Source organism: Mycteria americana, chromosome 1 (genome assembly GCF_035582795.1).
Source record: "Mycteria americana isolate JAX WOST 10 ecotype Jacksonville Zoo and Gardens chromosome 1, USCA_MyAme_1.0, whole genome shotgun sequence".
Classification (NCBI taxonomy): domain Eukaryota; kingdom Metazoa; phylum Chordata; class Aves; order Ciconiiformes; family Ciconiidae; genus Mycteria; species Mycteria americana.
In genome coordinates this window covers 69,628,811-69,650,880 of record NC_134365.1, presented here as the reverse complement: position 1 = coordinate 69,650,880, position 22,070 = coordinate 69,628,811, and the positions used below count along the sequence as shown (strand labels likewise).

Genomic DNA, 22,070 nt, shown 5'->3' with positions numbered 1-22,070 from the left:
CAATCAGGAAATAGCACCCCAGCTCTTAAACTCTGGGAGCAAGTTTTCATCCTGATCCAACCAGACAAGTAGGAGATTTGTTCACATATTTGAGAGGAAGAAAACTGTTTTCTGCTAATTCAGTGAATTGCGTTCCAGAGCTGTTTTGTGTTGTGCCCTTACTGAACAGAATTCTTTGCTATGACTTCATGCTAAGCCAAAAGTAAACACTCTCGCCTTTTTATATGGACAGCTCTATCCCAAAGTACCAACATTAGCATCAGTGGTGACAGAGGAAAAGCTATATTCCCCCAACAAGAGGGAAGGAAGGAAAAAAAAACCAAACAACCAACAAAAAAAACCCCCCACACAACAGACAAAAAACCCCAAACCAACAAACATTGTTCAACCAAACACGAGCCTGTGAAATGCAAGCATTAATGTACTTCATAGGAATTAGTCATCAAGCTGTGCTCTCATGTATCACCTGAGAGGAGGACAGTATCAATTTCACAATGGCACTTAGTAAGACAAAAATCACCATATAATCCATGATTAAGAGATTTCTTCCACAAATACCATGCAGTAATTTGTTAACCAAAACATCACATACAGCACCCACGTAATTTTTGGAACATTCTTTTCTAAAGCCAGCTCAACTGAAACAGGTACTAACATGAATAGAGAATACATAGCACTCAAAAACAATTTTTACTTTATTACGTTCTCATCTTTGGTGGATATATTTATGTTCCCTAGCTTCAACAGTCTCTCTGGTCACTTTTAAAAATGACTTTCAAAATAGTAAGACTAAACACCATCAAGGACTTACCAGATTGGAATTGGTGGCATTGGAATCATCTTCTGGAAAGGGGATATAGATAGCTAAGGCCACACAATTGGCAAAAATAGTCAGTAAAATAATTATTTCAAATGGTCTGATGAATGGAGTTAAGGAAATTGTTCCAAAATGTGCACACACAAATAAAAAAAAAAAAGATTTATAAGAATTCTGTTTAAAGAAAACATTCCAAGCCCCTTATATTCTGAAAAGAAACATATGCCTTTTTAAGTGCTTTTAGGAGCTCCCAGCCAAGAATCTTCCTAATATGTCAAAAGCAGTGTAGGCCAGTCGCGTGCCAGAGTAAACACAGATTTCTTAAAAGTTTTTTCTTCTTTTATTTATTTAGATTGCATTTTCCCTATTTTCCTTCACATGTGGCTGCAATATTTTTAATAACAGAAGCCTATTCTAGAAGGACTGTTGTCTTTCCTCTTACAATTAGTTTCTCTCGGCCTTTTCCATCTGTATGTACAAAAATAATTTTACCAAGTTTTGGGGGGTTTTTTGTTGTTGTTGTATTTTTTTTTCCTCAATCTCCCTCTCATATCTCAAAGTTAAATGCAAGGACCCAAGAAATACATGCATGCATCCAGTTAGAAGACATTTAAATAATAATAAAGTTTTAGGCAAAAAAAAAGTCTTTGTCCAGAATGTGCTTAATATTTCATATTGCCATGTACACTTGTTTTGCTTAGAAACTATTTGAGGGAGTATTTCTTTTTCTTTTATTTGCATTTCATTTGGCATTGTAGGGAAAACAAACGTGCCTACACAGTGTATTAGGGACACCAGGAAGCTAAGAGTTCCTTATGGCAGACAAACTAGCACCAATTCAGGGGCATTTCAGCCTGGCATCAACTTTGTTAGGGAAAAAAAAAACCCAAACATTTCAGATGTTCAACAAACAAATCCGGCACAACCTGGATGCCCCACTAACTGTCCATTGGAATCAAAGGGCATTTTTCTACTGACCAATTTGCTGGCGCTGTACTTCATCTACTTCAGTGGACTCCTTAACCTTAATTGTTGTGAAGTATCTCCAAACTCAGCCTAGAGACCAGATTTACAGTCTGTCTACATTTACTTGCCTGCAAGAATATCCTGGAGGCTAGCTCTGGGATAACTCACCAGTACTCCGGAAGGGAACGAAAAGCAGGATAGGGCAGGGAGAATGCCAAGTATAACCTGTGCCATAGAGTGCATTTGAGCATGAATTTATCTACCATGGGACTGGCTTTGCAGCATTGCCAAATGTCAACACAGCATGTATGATTTTGGTCAGCAGACTACTGTTCTCAGAAGGTTTTAGCAGGAAAGAACTGGAGGTTGGGATGTGCAGCAGCCTCAACTGCAAGATATACACAAATCCCAGGCACCTGACCACTGTGCATGCTCAGGTATGTTCTACATTTCACATGTGGAAGAGTCAAAGGGTTCCAAACTCACCAGACTACCGTGCTTAAACCTATGAATAATAGGAGATAATATGATAATATGGAGAAAGAAGAGCCGATCAGGGTAGGCAGATTACATGTGAAATCAGTGGGACTTCTCAGATACCTCAGGCTGTATATATAGTGTTTACTGCATAAAGACCTTAATTTCCATAGACTTTCCTTTTCTTAATCACTTTTTTCCTAGACTTTGTTTTTGACAGGATTATTATCTATTAATTTATCACTGTTTAAGCATTTATATTTTTACTTCTATTCTCTTTTTGCACTGTAAAAATAAAATGGTATGAAATCTACAAATACACTGCACACATAGCAGAAAATTAAATACACGGCTAAATCTTTGTGAAATATGGTAATTACTTCATTTCACTTTTTCTTATATGCAATTACACTTTCAGGCTCTCAACCCTATAATGTTTAGGTAAGAAACACCACGGAAGTACCATTTGATATTTGTTTAATATCTACTATGCTTAGACTTTAGTGGTTCAGCAAATTAAACTAAGCTTTTCTCAGTAGTTTTTAGCAATTAGGAAAAGTCAGAGTACAGAATAGAATTAAACCTTATCACAACCCTTTGATATTGTTATTTGTCATTGAAGTGTTTCATGTTTATAAACACTAGATGTCCAATGAGAGGTTCTGAAGGAAAAAAAATACTTCCACCAACTCACCTAAAACCAAACAAAAGCAAAAAATGCAAGCATCAGCATCCTTGCATTGCTTTAATCGCATTGTTTGGTCCCCTCTTGATCTCAGCAGTGCTGTATCCTGTTTTACAACACATCATTCCCATCATTCATTGCTGATCTTATTCATTTATCAAATGTCACTCTGTGCTCTTTCTCTAAAGACATGTGGTTACTGGGGTGCTGGCAAGTAAACCAATATTCAGCTTCATCCTGTTAGTCATCATCCATCATCTTATGCTTAAAGTATCAGAGCTATGCCAAAAGGGATAAAAAGAAGCAAACTTAATCAGGGGGATTAAAAATTAGCATCTGAAGAAGAAAGGAATAGGCAGGCAGGTAGTTTAAGGACATCTAAGAACTGACAGGAGCATTTTTAACAAGTTCTTCATCTGAAAAATATGTCCATGTCAGCAAAACCAATACTCATATTCTGTTTTCATCTTTCTAACATCCCACCAGACCCCCAAAAGAACAATATTATCATATTGTTTTAAATGCCATCATTCATTTTTTATCATATTAACTACTGCCAAGTTCTGTACTGCCTTCCCTTGACGTGCTTATCTATCCCTAACAACATGCTTTTTCTTTTGTATTTACTGAAGAACCCCATTAGCTTGTGATTTACTGACAATTACTGTTCAGGGTTAGTCTTGGTTTTTCTTTGGGGAGGCGAGGGAGGTATATTTTATTTCAGTTTGTGTTTCACAGCAAGTTCTCGAATTCTGGCTTGTGCCCATCAGACTTGGGTGACTAAGAAGGCTTTGCTCCTTCCACATGATGAAGCCAACGGCCAAACTCTCACTGACTTTCCAGGGAAGCAGCACTGACCCTTACATTCTGCAGTTCTGTGTCAGTGGTTATCATCTATCATTGTGACACAGTCTGTCTCTTGTTCAGACTACTAGATCTGGCCCTGTAATGCATTTGTACATGTTGCAGGATTACTTTAACTGTCTTTCTTTTTCCCTGCTTCCAGATAACCAGTATCTTTTACCATACACTAGTGAGCCATATTAGTTTAAGTGGAATTCCAATATAATTAACAGACCTTAGCCCTGTTTCAGGGTATTATTGCATACATTTTGGGTTTTTTTCTCCTTCTGTTCCACTCTTTTCTCCATACTGTAGAAAGTGTGATGCCACATGTTTAAAAAAAAAGGCATATGATTCAAAATACCAGAGCTGTTTAACTGGTGGCACCTCTTTAAGTGCCTGCGAAAAAAAGAAGGGAAAGCCAGCAGCTGCTATCAATCCCATAGAGTCAGTTCAATTCTGGCCTCAGATATCTTGCACATCTCCCATCGATTTCAGCATGGGCCACGTGTTTTTAAAAGAACAGAATTCAACCCCTAACCTTTATAATTTAAACTTCTAGTGGTTTCTTACACAAGGCTTCAATCCTAAACTTTTTTTTTCCTCAGCATACGTGATCTCAGTTAAGACATCAAAAACTATTCGTGTACTTTACTTTCATAGTGGTGCCTTTCAACTTAATGTATTGATTTCTTCACACTTATGAATAGCGCCTGATGCGCACAAACAATTTGCTGTTTTCCAAATGAGAACATCAAAAAGGATATTTCCATTCGACGATGCTGATGCATGCCCTCCGGATGGGATTTTTCAGTGTTAAACACAGCAGTGCCCGGGGAGGACGTGTAGCTGTGGTGGTACCCTGTTTTTTCTGTTTCCCATACTGCTGCCGTTTTCTCTGCGTGGAGCTAGCTGTGGATATTGTTGCATTGCCAGCACTACCCATCAGTTTGGCTTGCCTGGCAGCATCAATTGCAGCTTGCCAGGACAGAGCTGCCCCTGGAGTAGGGATATGCTCTGGGGCAAGCCCTGCAGCTGCATTGGCATTCATGTTGGCATGAGCTGGACGGGGACTCCCATAGTTGGAACCTGTGAAAGGAAAAAAAAAAGAAAACACCACAGAAATGTGTGAAGACATTTTTTAAACAGCAGAACGGAGAAAAAGCGTTTTCAAAAATCTTAAGGATCAGTAAAATCAAGAGCTAAGGTTAAAGATAAGCGTAGAGTATCCACTTGCTACCAGCTTGTTCCTCCAATTCAAACTCTTTATTTTAAAGTAATACTACTATGCAATCATTCATCTTGCAACAGTCTCCCAACAAGACCCAATGGACACTGAGCTGTTAGAAGTGCCTCCAAACAATACAATCATCAAGGATTCACAGAAAATAAACTGTCCAACTTTTCCTTTTTTACTCACACATTTTGCAAGTTGGATTGTTTGAAAACTCAAAAGATGAGGGTAGGTCTCATCACTTTATCACACACACATCCAGCACTATGCTATTTAGTATGTGGCAAAGCATCCAAATGAGATTCTGAAGCCCTATCATAAAAATCCTTATGTTTTCAAGATTACCTCAAGGTAAAGTGAAATTTTAACAATGAGCTTAATTCTCTCTGCAAACAGTACATATGTATGAGCCTAAGAACAGCCTGACTTGAAGGTACACTGAAGCAGAAACTGGAACAGAAAGGCAGCGTTCATGGATTTTGTGCTCTACAGGATGCTGTGCAGATAATTTAGGCCAACCAACATACATTTAGAAACTGGAACTGATTTCTTATCCTGATAAGATGATTTTAAGATAGACAAACTATTGAAATCAATGGAGTAACACTTACTTAAGAAGCATGTATTAACAGGAACGCTAAGACCTAGCAGTCCCAAGTTTTGCACCTCTTTTAGCCAAAACTGAGGGAGTATATGCTTTTGCCCAATCATAACAATAGAATATATACGTCAGGTGGCATGTGGCTGATATTTAGAAGGTCTTAGCAGTACAAAAAATGAAAGTCACCCTTTCAAGCTAGTGCAATTGTTCCATTATTTCAGTAAAGACAGTTAAGTCACCTATGCCTCTTCAATGAGGCTTTTGCAGCAACTCAAATTAAGACTTTGAATCACTTCAAAATGAGTGAATTTTGAAACTTCAAAACAGATTCCCTTACTCTTTGGAGTACGCTTCAATTGAGATATGTGAGAACTTGTGAAAGATTAACTGAATTTTGACACAGACACTTCATACAAGAAAGTATAAACCATGTTAGAAAAGTATGACATAAAATTACACAAAGTCACAACAGCAAACTTTAATTAGGAAGAATGTCTAGTTTAGATATGTCCTATATAAGATTTAAGAGACTACTTATCTTTTTGGTAGACTTGAGAGTTTTCCTGTGGCCCATATGCTAAGATACAGGTAAAAGGAAGCCCAAATGGTCTACAGATCTTATTCCTTCACAGGAAGGAATTCTGGCTATGAAACCAGAATTCAGTTTCAAAACACTGCACACTCAAGAGATTGTGTTTACCCTTACACCTGATCAGCAGAGACTATGCTTCAGAAAAAGCGTACATGCAAGAGGCAGATAGTAGAAACCCAGTAAAGGAGTTAGATTACCTTTTACTTCAAAGTAAGCTCGAAGTCTACTATTGACCGTATTCTACTTTAGATCAATATAAAAATATGGTGTTACTAAATAGATCAGATGGGCTCCTGTAGACTACTGGACAAAGCAAACATAAGACCACATGACACTGTTTTCCTTAAAATATCAGAAGACAGACATTCAAAACTAGGGAACTGTTAAACTGTTATTGAACTGATATAAGTACCCAAGATGCATATTTCATAGCTGGATGTACAATGCCAAGAAATCACAGCAATGACTGCACGACAAGTGAATTAAAGCAGGTAAAATAAATACAAATCACACTGACACACAGAGTGCGACAGGATATGCCTCTACCTAGAAAGCATGCAAGATTTTTAAATTCATCTCACTGAATTGCAAGGACGGACATGATAGAGTCAGATGTTATTTTATGTCAGGCATTGCCATAATGTTTTCAGGCTGTTATAGTTTCATTGCATAGCAGGAAAATCTAGAACTTGTCTCTGCTCACTGAAAAACCTCCTAGTTGCAAACCAGCCAAAGGAAGCTGGTGAGTAACATGACTCTGATATGTGAAAGGGAAAGCTGAAAGAAACAAGAAATGGGAAATAGTTAAATTTACATCCCTCAGATTTTGAAACCGAAGAAAAAGAGCTTTCAGAATCAAACAGGCTAAGCGGATTTCCTCGATGAAGCAGGCAATCAACTAGCAGACAAACTTAGTTAGTTTTCTAAGACTAAGCAAATTGTACACAGCACTACTCCTGGGATACATATTTATTTTCAGACTAGTTCCAGATGCAGTTTTTCTCTTTAACATCTATTTGACCTCCCTAGCCTGAGGCATGCTGGAAAGAAAAATAAATGGAAAGTTACTCTAATTATTCTCCAGCTCCAGCTCTTCTTTAATACTGACCCATTAGAGTGGATAAGAAAGATATGTATGTTTTCCAGTAAAAGCAAACTTGCTGATCCATCGCCACCGTGTTCTTATCATGCTGACTAGACCATGTGGTCCTGAAAATGAACAGCTGCTGCATCTTAATGAAGACTTCTCTGCAATTTGGCAATGTGTCAAGCTTCTCCATTATTATTGCTTATTAGTTAGGTTTCACAGGAGTATTCAAGTCTATGCATTTCGACTTTGATGTACCAGCAAAGTTAAGGATACAACTTCTGGTGGTTTTGTTGCTTTTGCTTCTACCGCAATCACCAGTCCCATAATAAAGTGCTTTGTCTCAAATGAATTTCAAAAGATGAGTCAGTAATGACAGATTTATATTAACAAATATTACAAGTATTGATTACTGATAAGGATCTGTCTGTTTTATGAAGCTCAGAGACTGCAGACTTTATCTGTACTAAATAACTAATGGCAGTGACAAATGACTTTATCTACAGGCAGTTTATAGAAATAGCTTAAATTAAAGAGTGAAGTTCACACAGCTTCACAGAAAGTACATTCAAAAACTGAGCAAAATATTTTCAAAGACAGCATAGCCAAACTTTCAGAGAGAATGAAATTCTACCTTACAATCTAAATGTTCTATTGCTAATTCCTAGGAAGTAAGCAGAACACAATTCATATTGAACTTGAGGCACCATGCTAAATGTCACCTATAGCATTCATTTCTCCCCCACCACAAAACTTTGCTGTAACCCGAGCGCTGCATTTTGGATTGCAACTGGATTTGCTATTTTCATTTTGCAATGTAGCAGTTAAAATACTTCACTCGATTTCCCCACTACAAATAAAGTTTCACAATAAATCACTTCAATCATATTTGTTTATACGGTTATTAAGCTGGAAGTTGACCAGAAGTGGGAAATGGAGATTCAGCCCCCACCCAAATCCAATAACTCACTAAGCACTGTGATCCACAGCACCATCACCCTGCTAATCCCTGCCACCCTTTAGCAAGAATTTGTACTGTTGACTATGTCCAGCTGGTGCACAAAACTCTTCTCTCTCAAGTACTTCTGTGCTACGGATCATGAGTTTAAGCATTCGAATAGTAATTAAACATAAAAGTCCATATAAGTGAACAAATTTGATTACAAAGTCTTTGGGAGAGACTTTCATTTCCGCAAAAATGCAAAGTTGCAGAAGTAGTTCAAATGCAGCCACAACAGAAATACAGGTCTCAAAAATCAAAGTCAGAAAAGTAACAGATAAGGTTGCCATACAACAGGAAATGAACCATGTCGCACAAAATACCTGACATTGTAAGCTTACAACTAAATCACCAAAATGGTCGACACCAAAATCACTATTAAAATATACAGTGATGACTATTAATACCTTCATAAGTGCTATTTGCATGCTAATAACATCTGTCAAGCCACCTATTAACTATCTCAAAAGCATCATTAAAAAAAAAAACCAACCCCTAAGCAGTGACCATTCTATATGAGAAGTGGGCAAGTTAATGACACGCTGGAATTGCAACTTTTGAGTTTGACTTCATCTAGTTAGCCACACATTTATTTTAGAGAAATTTGTACTTAGATTAATTATTTAAATGAAAATAGAGCTATGCTGATGTGGAGTGTCACCGTTCTTTATTTCCATCACTTTAAAAACATCAGAATCCTAAAAAATGCAAACCTTGAAACTGTGTTGCACAACTGTATTTTTCCTCGAAGCAGAGGAGAGATGGGTACGGTAAGAGACAAAATTGGTTAAATCCTAATGTCTTAACTGAACACTGAAAGGAAGTAAACAGAAAGTAGGAAACTGGTCTCAGTACTAAGATCATGTGTAAGACCAAATCAAGCACACAGGAAAAGTGTTATAAAAGACTGAAGTGAGAGGTGCCTAACAAGAAACATGAAGAACACCACAAAAAAAAAAGTCAGCGTATGAGATCATCTGTTAATAAGAGGAAGAATGTGGAAAACATTGATCCATTAACCAATGGAAAAAAGGAGCATTTGATAGATGATTGGAAGAAGGCTTAAGTGTTACGTGACCTTTTTCCATCAATTTTTACTAAAGAAAAAATCCATGAAGAGCAGGTGGCTAGCACAATCAATCCCCAAACCAAACCAGGTATCATTTCCAACTGTAAAAGGGAAATAAGTTAGAAAGTACTTAGGTAATGTCCATGGTTTCAGCTACTTAGGTACTGCACCCTATAATATCCTAGAATATTTAAAGAGCTTTCTGAAGAAGTCTCAAAGCTGTTAGATGCTGGTTTGAACTCATGGAAGACAGGAGAGATCCCAGAGGACCGAGAAAGGGTGAATGGAGCCCCCAGTTAAAAAAGTGGAAAAGGGGGAAATTTAAATCCAGTTGATCTTCAGTCTCCCCAAAAAAATCTGGAATAAGTAAAATAAACAAGTGTCAGCAAGTACTTGGAGGACAAGGAGAAAAACAGCAGCAGACATGGATCTGTTGTGAATACACTGTGTCAAAGAAAACTAATTCCTTCCAGAACTGGGTAACAGAATTCACAGGCAAGATGGAAGCAGTAGGTGCCATGTCTCCTGACTTTATTAATAGTTTTATGCGGTCTTGTATGACAATTTCACAAGAATTCTAGGGACATATGAGCAAGAAAAAAAATCGCTATAACATGAGCACGAAACCAGTGCGTACAGTCAGTACGTACACAGTCTAAATTGGAGGATGTGTCACATGGAGGTACCCAAGTGCCTGCCCTGGATCTGATTCTGTTCAATGTTTTCATTAATGATCTGGATGATGAAATGGTGAATGCTGTTATTAAATGAGCAGGTAACTGAAGCTGGGAGGTAAAGCAAACACACTGAAGGACAAGATTTGAATTTAAAAATGAAATTCATGAATTAGAGAAAAAAAAAGTCTTAAAAATAGAATTCAGTTCAGCAGGGACAAATGCAAAGTATTTAAGCAAAATGAATCATGTGCCCAAATTGTTTTCAGAAAAGCCTTGGGGGTTATATTGGATCCCCAACAGAACAGAAGCTGATATTGTCATACTGCCTTCTTCCCACAAAATGCAATCATTGCAGTGTAGTATATAAACATGGATTAAATCTATGCAACACTATGAAGTAATACTTCTCCTCAGCTCAACATTGGCAGGGCTTCAGCTGAAATACAGTGGGCAGTTTCAGGTTCCACACTTCAGGAAAGATGTGGCTTAGTTCAGGCTGCCCAGAAGAGAACAAGGAGAACAACCAAAGGCCTAGAAAACATGAGCTATGAGGCAAAGTGACAGAAATGGGAATGCCAGAACTTGGACTGCTGCTTTTACAGATGTGAGGGGGAGGAGGGTATGATAACAGTCTTTAAGTATGTGTGTGTATGTATATATATATATATATTTATAAATATTTTATATATACATATATTATGGTTTTCATATATATTTATAGATATGTGTGTGTGTATATTATTTCAAAGAACAGAAAGGGAATATCGATCACCATACTCACAGTGAATAAACAGAAGCAATGGCTTTTGCAGTAACAAAAATTCAAGTTTTACCTTAGGAAAACACTTTCTAACTGTAGTGACAACGAAGCACACCTATTGACTTCCTGGACTGGTGGCCATACCTCCCTCACTCTAGGTCTTTTAGACCAGGCCAGAAAAACATTTCTTTGGAATCACATACATGAGGCAAGATTTACAGTGAGAAGTAATTTCTTTTGTTAGTCTAAAGCAAGTTTGACCCGAAGGAAGGCCTCTGCACAGGAAGCTTATGTATTTCTTCCATCAGTTAATCTATCAAGAGAGACCCCTCCGAGTAAACCCTGCTTCACTCAAACCTTTAGACCATCACAGCTACATCAGCACATTGTAAGACTTCTATATGCATGCTCATCACTCTGTGGCAGGGAAGGCGAGGGCCCTCAGCCCAATTGACCTGGAACTCTATTTCTTTGGTTTTAAAACTTCACTCTGCAAATTTATTTTTCTGAAAGTCTAAAAGTCTCTCAGTATCTCAGGACAATAACAACTAGCCATACACAAAGTTTAAAATCTTGAAGTTCAATAAATGCACTTATTTCTATGAGAAAACAGTATTTTCCAGAAATCTGTATTAAATTTTCAGTTGACATCCCTAGAAACTTCCCTTAGCAAATGCAGGGCTGCACACACATAAAACTCACTTTCTTTAAAGCATGATTTGGACATTTTTCCTTATTTGCCTTTTTAAAAAAGTTGACAAGACGTTAATTCTGACAGCCAACTGCTGAAGTGACACTATTTTTTTCCAAAAAGAATTTTTTTCTGGAGGTAATTTGTACATACAGATAGGAGTTATAATGAAAGCTGGATTGCAACCTGAACTATGGCTTTTTCTATAACAAGATTTATAATATACACATACACTTTTAAACAGCATGTCAGACTAAAACTTAGTGTGTAGTTGTTAGCCCAGATGAGAGAGTTAAAGAATTTTTCCTGTAAATTGTTTTGGGGCTTCAGAACACACACATAAAAGATACATGATTTAACACAGTTCGTTTGCCATAGTTGAGACTAAACATTTTTTAAAATCTAAACAAAAAAATCTTACTCAAGAACCATGCTTCATTTGCAACTAGATCTTTGTTTTCCTTTATCTCCCCCCTCCAAACAGCTATTTTTTTGCTGCATTCCATTAACATAAGAAGATGCAATGAGCTACTAGCAATGTGAAAAAACAAGTCCATTTCAATAAAGAGAGCAAGTGCACAAGCTCCTCTCACTTCAAGTACTGAATGCCTCCAAGTTAAATATTTATGCTTGAAAATTAACTACGGACACTGCATGGTAAGTTATCTTAACTTTGCCAACACTAATTAGATTTTGAATTTTCTGAGAAAGGGACAGACTTTTATTCTATATTGGTAGAACATCCAGCACAACGGATTCCCGACTCGTGAATAAGGCACAACAAGAATACAAGCAATAATAATTCCCTATCAACACTGGAATAAATCATGGGACAACTCTTCCCTTAAAATCACCACATATATAGTTCTCTCCATGCAAAAATACCTTGTTTCAGAGTATGTTGGAAACCCATTGCTTCCTGATAAGATCTTTCCTCCATATGCACTATCTTATACATGCAAAAGATCTAGGCACCAAGACACAAATTTCTAACATTTCCCTTACTTTTGTTTGAAAATGCTGTGGTTTTCAATGAACACAATTCAGGTGTTTGGGGTGGGTATTTTTTGCTTTGGGGCTTTTTTTTTTTTTGGGGGGGGGGGGGGGGGGAGTGTTTGGGTTATGTTGGGTTTTTTTTTTTTTAATAAGAGCACATGATCCTGTACTTGTAGTAAAAGCAAATTTGCTTATTAAAATATTCTTATTTACTGACAAATTTGTTTTTTTACAGCTTGGTCTACAATAACACAAATTATTGCGTTATTGGACGAAGGGATCAAGTGCACCCTCAGTAAGTTTGCAGATGACACCAAATTGGGCGGGAGTGTTGATGGGCTTGAGGGTGGGAAGGCTCTGCAGAGGGACCTGGACAGGCTGGATGGATGGGCCGAGGCCAATTGTATGAAGTTTAACAAGGCCAACTGCAAGGTCCTGCACTTGGGCCACAACCAACCCCATGCAACGCTACAGGCTTGGGGAAGAGTGGCTGGAAAGCTGCCTGGCAGAGAAGGACCTGGGGGTGTTGGTTGACAGCTGTCTGAATATGAGCCAGCAGTGTGCCCAGGTGGCCAAGAAAGCCAATGGCATCCTGGCTTGTGTCAAAAATAGTGTGGCCAGCAGGACTAGGGAAGAGATTGTGCCCCTGTACTCAGCACTGGTGAGGCCACACCTTGAATCCTGTGTTCAGTTTTGGGCCCCTCACTACAAGAGAGACATTGAGGTGCTGGAGCATGTCCAGAGAAGGGCAACGAAGCTGGTGAAGGGTCTAGAGCAGAACTCTTATGAGAAGCGGCTGAGGGAGCTGGAATTGTTTAGCCTGGAGAAAAGGAGGCTGAGGGGAGACCTTATTGCTCTCTACAACTACCTGAAAGGAGGTTGTAGAGAGGTGGGGGTCGGTCTCTTCTCCCCAGTAACAAGTGATAGGACAAGAGGAAATGGCCTCAAGTTGCACCAGGGGAGGTTTAGATTGGATATTAGGAAATTTTACTTCACTGAAAGGGTTATCAAGCATTGGAACAGGCTGCCCAGGGAAGTGGTTGAGTCGCCATCCCTGGAAGTATTTAGAAGACGTTTGGATGAGGTGCTTAGGGACATGGTGTAGTGGTGGTCTTGGTAGTGTTAGGTTTACGGTTGGACTTGATGATCTTAAAGGTCTTTTCCAACCTATACGATTCTGTGATTCTGTGAAATGATAAAATCCTCTGCTCTCCCCCCTTCTAATTAGCGGGTGATAACAAGTTATCATCTAAGATTTCATCACTTGAGTGTTCCTTCTTTTACTTCTCGTTTTATCTTTCCATTCTGAAACAAAACAAAGTAAAGCAATAGTCACAGAATCACAGAATCGTGTCTGTTCTGCCTCCTTCACCTTCAAGAGGCATCTTGTCAAATCTTGCTCAGAAGAATCTAGAAAGCCACAAGTCTGAAAATCCTCAGCAGTCACAAAAATCCATATAGCTTCTGATTTTCTCTTCTGTAACTATGGATTCAAGAGAACTAGACTGGAAGGTAAGGTCTCTTTTTTAGAGAGGAGGAAGAGGGGGGGAAAAGCATGGACCCTACTAAACGTTAAGCCCCAAGGCAAGTGTCTAATATGAAAAGTTTGATAATTGATGTACATATCAGGAAAGCCAGAGAAGTCTATAATACAACTCAGCTGGACTACAAATTCTATTAGGAGATAATTTTTTTAGGCTGGGGGGGTGTTAAGAGGCCAATTTCCTTTGAAGCATTTGCATTTTCTTGTGGCTTTCAAGCTACAAGAAAACACAAAGAAACCCACAAAGAGTCCTTTTTGGTTTCTTGAGACATGTTTCTGGTGGCACCTAGATTAAGCTTTCAGAAATCAAGCCAGGGAACACTTTCCTTTCCTTCAACCGTAGCTCACTGAAACATTCATAACACTCAAAAATAGCAACAGAGGACTAGTGATGTAAAGATCCTTTTTACTAATAACAGTATTTGTATTCATCTCAAATAAGCCTGAGAGATCCCAATTAGCCTTGTATTTGAAGGAACAGCTAGCAAGAGCTTTTACATGAAACCATGGTTCTGCTGTGATAATGCAATCTCCCACAGAATGCAAAGCAAAAAGGCATTTCTAACACCAAATGACATATAGGTTAAAAACCAAGGTTCCTCACTTGAGGCAGTTATAGATGCACATCTCATGGTATAGTGCATTAATACATCTTTCTGAAGTATTTTAGGGTACCTATCAGCACAATACCTTTGCAGTAACATGCATACACATCATGGTGAGTGTCTTGGAAGAACAACATGCTTCTTGGACAAACTCCAGGCACAGATCCTCAAATGGAGACACCAAGAGAGAGCTTTCTTCCTTAAATGTATATTTTTGCACCATTCATCTGAATTAATGTTACCATCATTAAGGATACTGGGATCAAGCACATCTATGGTAAAATTTCCTTGACTTCAGTAAAATTCCTCTGGAGATTAACTGTAACTCAATAGATTGGATTCTTCTGACAAACTTGTCAACTTAACTGCTCATCATTTTCTTATTGGTGAATGATTACTCTTCACTTAATGAGTAATCTAAATATAACTTCTTTACAGAAAAGAAGCTCTTACAGGTTTAAAATAATCTTTACTGTATTAGATGGTCTCCAGATTCTTTGTCTGAAAATGCAGAGTGGGATAGAAATCAATACACAAACCTGTTAATGTGATTTGCCTCACCCTACCCAAACCATTTTAAAAAAGGGATCTTGTCTAAGCTCCCTCTGTAGTCAGTGCAGAGGACCATTTCTTCCATTCTTAAGACACATGTCTGAAATACAAGTGAAACCAGCTGCTGGAAGTGCCAATCTTTCTTCAGATTGTACACAAGTAATCTAAAACATAAGTTTAATTGCACATCAAATTTAAGTGGATTAAATGAGATTAAATGAGTCCCGCTTATGTGTGGGAAGTACATGCATGCACATGTATTTGTACACAAGGTACAGAGCAACTGTGTAGCTGCTTTTGGCCCAAAACATGTGACAAAATTTGTAAAATATGTACAAATGTATGCTATCTAAATAATTCAAAGCCTGCAATTTCAATGATTCTTCATCCTAGAAAAATCAATCACAATTCTTTCACAACTCATAGTATTCTCAGTCCAGAAATAGCAGTCTGTTCCCCGTTACATCAGGTAGACGATGACTAAAAAGCACAAAGAGAAATCTATATAGGTCCGTATCTGAGTTACAGACAATATGAATTTCAATAAAGACAGACACACACACAAACCAACAAACCAAAACAAAAAAAACCTTTAGCATCCAGATCTAAATGGAGATCAGGCTTGATAAACAATACACTGCAAATTCTTACAGGACGATTTTTTTATTTCCTCTTGCTCTTTATGGGGTCAGTGTTCAGCTGCACAAATTCAGACAGCAGGCAGAGTTTGCTGGAAAGAGCTTAGCAAGTGTATAAAAGGAGAACGCATATCTAACCCTCCTATACCAGCCATAAGTACTCTCTGCCAGCTCTCCCTCCCGGTGGTGATACCCACATCAGGAAGCCATTAATCCACATTATCATACAATAACTCAGATTAAAACAGACCTCTGAAGGCCATCTGGTCCACACCCCTCCTCCTTTTTAGCCCCCTCATTCCAAGTGGTCAAATTTCATCAAGCCCTTTGGCCATCCAGCACCATAGTTTGCACCACTACTGCTATCTCGGAGTCTGTGGGTAGGGTTGCAAGGAGCAATCACAGCAGGCACCCAAATCAAAGGTTCATTCAGGTATTGGCATACAACCTAACAGAATAGTATATACCTAATTTTAAGAGGTACCTACTACATTATACTTTGTGAAAACCAGACATCTGTAAATTATATCATTAGCACCCACACAAAACAGAATCACCTAAAAACTATTTGTTGCTTTTCAGAAAGGCAAAACTTAGGATTTATTTTAAACCACATTTACCTAATTTTAGATAATGCATGCAATATCCTAATAAATTAAAGATGCACTCCCTTCTTGAAATGCAGGCAGTTTCAAAGGAAAAGGTATTAAAAGATGTTTCAAGTGTCAAAACTGACTTTGATTTCAGCTATTAATCTTAGTGTTCTAAAAAACACATTTTTCTATTTTTAAAATGTGATTTTTTTTCCCCCTGCTGCTTGGAGTAAGATCAGCAAAACATCAGAAAAAGTAACTGTAGAGGAAAGTTTTGAAAGAGACTATATAAAAAGTTCTACCAAATCCTAAGAATTAAGCAAGTAAAAATAGATGTTTGGATTTTCTTCTCATTTCAGTCATTTAATTAATGTTATCTTATTTTTTAATAATTTTAGACAAATAAAAGTATTCAAACAGGAGGGTTCTCTTTAACTTGGCACCATTAAGGTGCTAGAAAGAGATCATGCAAAAAATGGCAAAATTTAACTGAGGGAAGAAAAAAAAATATGCTGCCTCGTTCCTATCCTTCTATTTCCTTTCATCCACAGAATCTCAAGAGGATGCTCCATATGAACATGCTCTGCAAAGCAAGAAAAGGAAGCCCTTGCACTTGCAAACCTCCACTAAAACAAACCCACAGAAAATTACTAACCGCATGAATATAAACCATGCTATACAACAAAGGAAAACAATGGCTTATTTCAATTTCAGGGTGATGTTAAAAGGCAATTTGAAAAAAAACCCAATCTCTTATTCAAAGTAGACCTTTGTGATCTAGAGACATTGCAGCATTAACAGATTGAGAGTCATATTTTTACAGCCACTTTGCATAGAAAAAAATAATTTTACTGAGTTGTTTGGTATCTAAAGTAGTATGTTGTATCTCTAACATGCAGACTTTCCTCTAGCATTATTTTTTATTTACTGGTATCCTCTTGGAGAATGTTCCAAGTCTGAATATTAAGCATGTGTAATATCCAGATGCAAAACCAAGCACTCTTGACTTGCTCTGCTACTTAAGAACATTTCCAAACTAAATAAGGCACTAAATCAGAAGATTGCAACTGTAGCAAAAAGAGAGGGGGGGAAAAAAAACCCAGATAATAAAAGGTGGGAAAAATTAGCAAGAGACAATCTTTGTAAGCACCTGTATGAGAAAAAACAGCATCTAGCTTACATATTAGGCTGAACACTGCAACATGTAACCCTGAAATAGTTCTGGTCACTGGTTGTCTATACAAACGTTGTTAACCAGCTTCTCTGTGACCTTTTCTGCATTAGATGCAGACAAATGTTTGAGACAGTCTTTATAGATTCTTTCTAAAAATAAAAAATCCTGCTTATATAAAAGCAGATGCATTGATCATTACCGAGTTTACACATACCAGAGCAAAGGTGGCAAGAGCAGATGGATACCAGGTTTGTAGACCACTTGCTTGGAAGTCAGTGGGCAATATTGATGCACTACCATTGAGTTAGTGCTCCAGCCACTACTTCAGCTCCATCTTTCTGAGTTTTCAGATCACACTGAAGGTGGAGAAAGCCGAGGCTTTTGCATTCCTTTCTTGGGGCGCTCTGCACTTCGTAGGATCAGCATCACAAAAGAGGCAAGAAATTTCCTACAAACCATTTACTCTAATAGCATCTGAACACTGGTCAAGAGATTCTACATTTCTAGTGCTCATTAGGAAAACAAAACAACAACAAAAAACAAACAAAACATCCAGCCTATTTACAAGGAGTAGGTATCTCTCCATACCTCTGGAGCTTGGCACCAGCGTTGTACCTTCCCTGTTTGGAGGCAGAGCGTGCACACACGTTAGCTCCTCTTTCATGACTGAGCTGCTTTGTCCCGAGAGCCAGCTGGCTGGCTCTAATGATCAGAGTGAACCAACACACAGACAACATGGAACTCCATGAGTTTCAACCTACGTCTGAGCCTAAAAGCCCAGGTAACATGGCTGTACAGCGCATTACTATAGAACACAACATTGCAGGCCCCAGTTCTAGAATCCACACCTCAAGAAGAATAATAAAATAGTTTAAAAACTGAGAAAAAGAGGTACAAAGAAATGCGGAGTGCAGTAATATCTTACAATGAGAGACTAAAGACATCTGAATCATTTAGTTTTATATGAGACAGTTAAAAAAATTGATCAGAATTTATCGGCATGAGCATGTGAAAGATTTTTGACACCACATGACTCTTCCAACTAACTGGAAAAACCCTTATGAGATTAAATATTTGGTAGTAACTAAGCAAACTCAGATGTCTAATAAGGTATACATTGCTAACAATGAGGAGGCCTAACCAGTGGAAAACTTAACTGTGAAACGTCAGGGGTCACTTCCACTTTGTCTCCCCAGGTCAGGCCTGGGTATTTTTCTAATGTCCCTGTTGGTGCTCAAACAGAAGGATTCAGAAACTGCTGGGTGAGATTCTTCAGCTTGGCAAATGTCTGCAAAAATCTGTTATCCACAGGCAGCCCAAGGACAGTAGGAAACACAAAACTATTATGATGATATTTAAAATATATCAACTGGAAATTTCTCTGTAAAATGGTATCATTCACAACATATTGAGGTCTGTAGTGGGATAAATGCAACATTTTCACACATAGACTGGGGATCCCCATTGTTGTCCTTATTTCAAGTTATTTGCAGCACAATGGCTTAATCAGAAAAGTAGTGTTACAAAAACAGTTATGTTATTTTAAGTAAATTACTCCCACTTAAATCTATACATTTCCTGAAACATTCTCTTGTCTCAAGTTTTGAGTCATTGTATCATTACCAGGCACAGGCAGTAGAAGAGCATTCAAAAGCAAATGGTGAAATGATGACAGAAAGCATCATAGACAACCCTATGCAAAATTATAGAATAGCTTCCCATAGAGGCATAGCATATGTTTGTGATTTCTATAGAAAGTTTAAAGTGGAAACCACTGATGGGGGAATACTACATTTTTTAAATTGTTATTATGCATCAAAAACTCCCCTTACTTCCTATTTTCAAAATTCAATTTTCAAATTTGAATTCAAAAAGTTCAATTATTTTATAACCACCTCACAAGAAAGAGTTTATTTCAAGAAGGGCAAGTATCGCTTTGAACTGGTCTACCCCATCACAGATGACAACTTCTGTCAGCAGAATTTCTTGTTGATGTTCTTCAGGAAGCTATAATAGTCGCTTCACATATCGTAGCTGCTGCAGCACAGCCTTTCTTCCTGGGCACGGCAGGTGTTTGGTCACTACATAGCTTATGCAAAGGGCAACATGATAGAGTCAAGGCTATAAATTCTGGGAAGAGAGGCTCTGAAGAGATAATAGGATGATACATAAGGACTTCATATCCCTGCTTGTGGCAGTGAGAGGAAGAAATTTCGAAAAGATACGTGTTATTTGAGATAATATAGTATTACAAAGATGTGCCACCCTTTATTTACAACGATAAAAACTTGCCCTGCTGAGACAGGTTAACCTTTTCTCCTGATGTCGCCAGAATGAAATACCTTTCTATTCCTCTTCTCACTGCATCCTGGAGGGACAAGGGCTCTCCCTCTTGTTGAAATCACGGACCCAGCACACTTCGCCTGGTACTCCAGGCTCTGGCAGGCAGAAGCCTATTTGCCAACACATCCAAAGTTGGACAAAGTTGCCAAGATAACAAGACCAAATGAATTTTGCACCTCAGGTTATCTTCTCCTTGGGACCCTGTTACTGTACAAGTTTGCAATGATTCAAAAATGTCACTTCCAAATTAGGCACGCTGTATTTGTTCAAAAGCACAAAACACACAAACCAAAGAGTTACTGCAGAGAACTCTCTCTACATTGCTATTACCTAACTATTAATCTTTTCTTGTAAATTTTGTACGTTTCAACCAGCCCGGCTAAACCACACTCACTAGCTAGGAGAAGTGGATTAAGCTGATGACTGCATGGTTTCTCTGATGTTGTGTCTTCTGGCATGCTTGCCATCCCTTGCTGACACTGCCTGGAAAGCCCCATCTCCTTCCTCAAGCTACCTATTTTGCATTCACAATATTCTCCACTCCTGAACATAGTCTTGGGAAAAATGAATCTGGTCTCACCCCAGATGGAGACAGGGATATTCCTCAAGAAGCAGCTTCCCTGAATTTCCAACAGGGATTTTTCCTGAGTTATTGTTTTTCTTGTCATGCTTTTCTTGAACGATATCTTTTATTTAATGGCATGTATCCAGGCAGGAAGTATACATTTAATCTATTTGTATTCACACAAGTCACCTGAAAGACAGGCAACTTACTAAAACCTATTATAGGCACATAGCTCCTTTCTTCACACTACACTTTTGTTGTTGACAACAAAAATTAGAAATCAACACACATGCAGAAGGTGGAATTCATTTCACTAGTTCTAGCAATCTAAAATCTGACATTTAGTCTAACTTAGTCATCAAAGCTTTATCTATATAGTCAAGGCACAGTTACATACCTCCAAAGAAGGTGTCCACCCCACCTATTTTAGATATCTATAATGTTCTGTGACCATGGCTGCCTTCCTCTCCACTGACTCCACATGGACTCTAGATGATTAGCTCCAACTAGACAATTTAAACAACTACAGTGAGGTAAAATGAAATCTATGCCAAATGATTAGTTTTACTATATGAAGAATGACAATCTGAAAACATAGACCATTTCTCTCTTATTTCAGACTATTCTATTTCTTTCCAAATCTTTCATAACACAGCTAAATTCTTCCAATCACAGTCACTTATTCATTCTGGTCCACGAAGCAAATTATACTTCTGCCTATATATATACACAACTGTGTAGGCACAGTGCAACTGCAGACATCTCTGAGACATTCTAATGGTTCCAGAGCGTAGATAATTTTTTTCCAACTGTTTGGAAACAAAAATAAAAATGTCCTATGATACACACACTGAAAAGATGGCAGATAAAACCAGAAATGCCTATATATCTAGGTTGTTATTCAAGCCCTGGTGGTGCCTACTGATAAATATGTATAGAGTTGGGAGGAAGAGAGACATAATTCCTCTTATCCATTAACATCAAGTACACTGTGTGTGCACCACATGCTACCATGTGCGGTCCCCAGAGAGAGACCAGACAGCAGTCCCCTTTTCTATCAGATTCACATTTGATCATGGCAACATCTACATGCAAGAGAAGCACACTTCATCTCTGCAACTTACATCCGAGAGTGAAACCACACACACCCTGATGAAAAAGTATGTGGCTCAAAAGTCATACCAGGATCTCTGCACTGACTCCTCATAAACCTGTGGATCTCTGACCAAACCTGCCTGATCATTTGTTTCCAGTTACCTAAGATATCGGTCTCCTTCCACGACCATTGCTTCTCCTAACTGTGAAACTGCCAATCACCAGGGAAGGATTGTAAGTACAAAGAAGAGAATCCTCTTTACTTATTAATATACAGCACTCACTTGCCAAAGTTCTCAGAATACTTGGTATTAGGGCTGCAGGCAGGTGACTCAGTCCTGGCCTGGGTAACTGAACAGGACATGGAAAACTACTGGATATGACACAAGAAATTACCAGACATGACAACAGAGTGAGAAGCTGGCAAGAGTTACAGGTAGCATGATGAGGAATGGCCAGATTTCACA

At 38.2% G+C, this 22,070-nt stretch overlaps 1 protein-coding gene across 50 annotated transcripts in view; it reads right to left on the bottom strand.

Annotated features, from left to right (window-relative positions):
- The window catches only part of CACNA1C (calcium voltage-gated channel subunit alpha1 C), a 495,328-nt gene that overhangs the window by 413,963 nt on the left and 59,295 nt on the right, over positions 1-22,070 (bottom strand). For all 50 annotated transcript variants that reach the window (XM_075504541.1, XM_075504568.1, XM_075504596.1 and 47 more), the window contains exons 2-3: positions 4,556-4,877; positions 812-917 (exon numbers count right to left, since the gene is read on the bottom strand). In XM_075504541.1, coding sequence (XP_075360656.1) covers positions 812-917; positions 4,556-4,877 — 428 coding nt within the window. The remainder of the gene's footprint in view (positions 1-811; positions 918-4,555; positions 4,878-22,070) is intronic.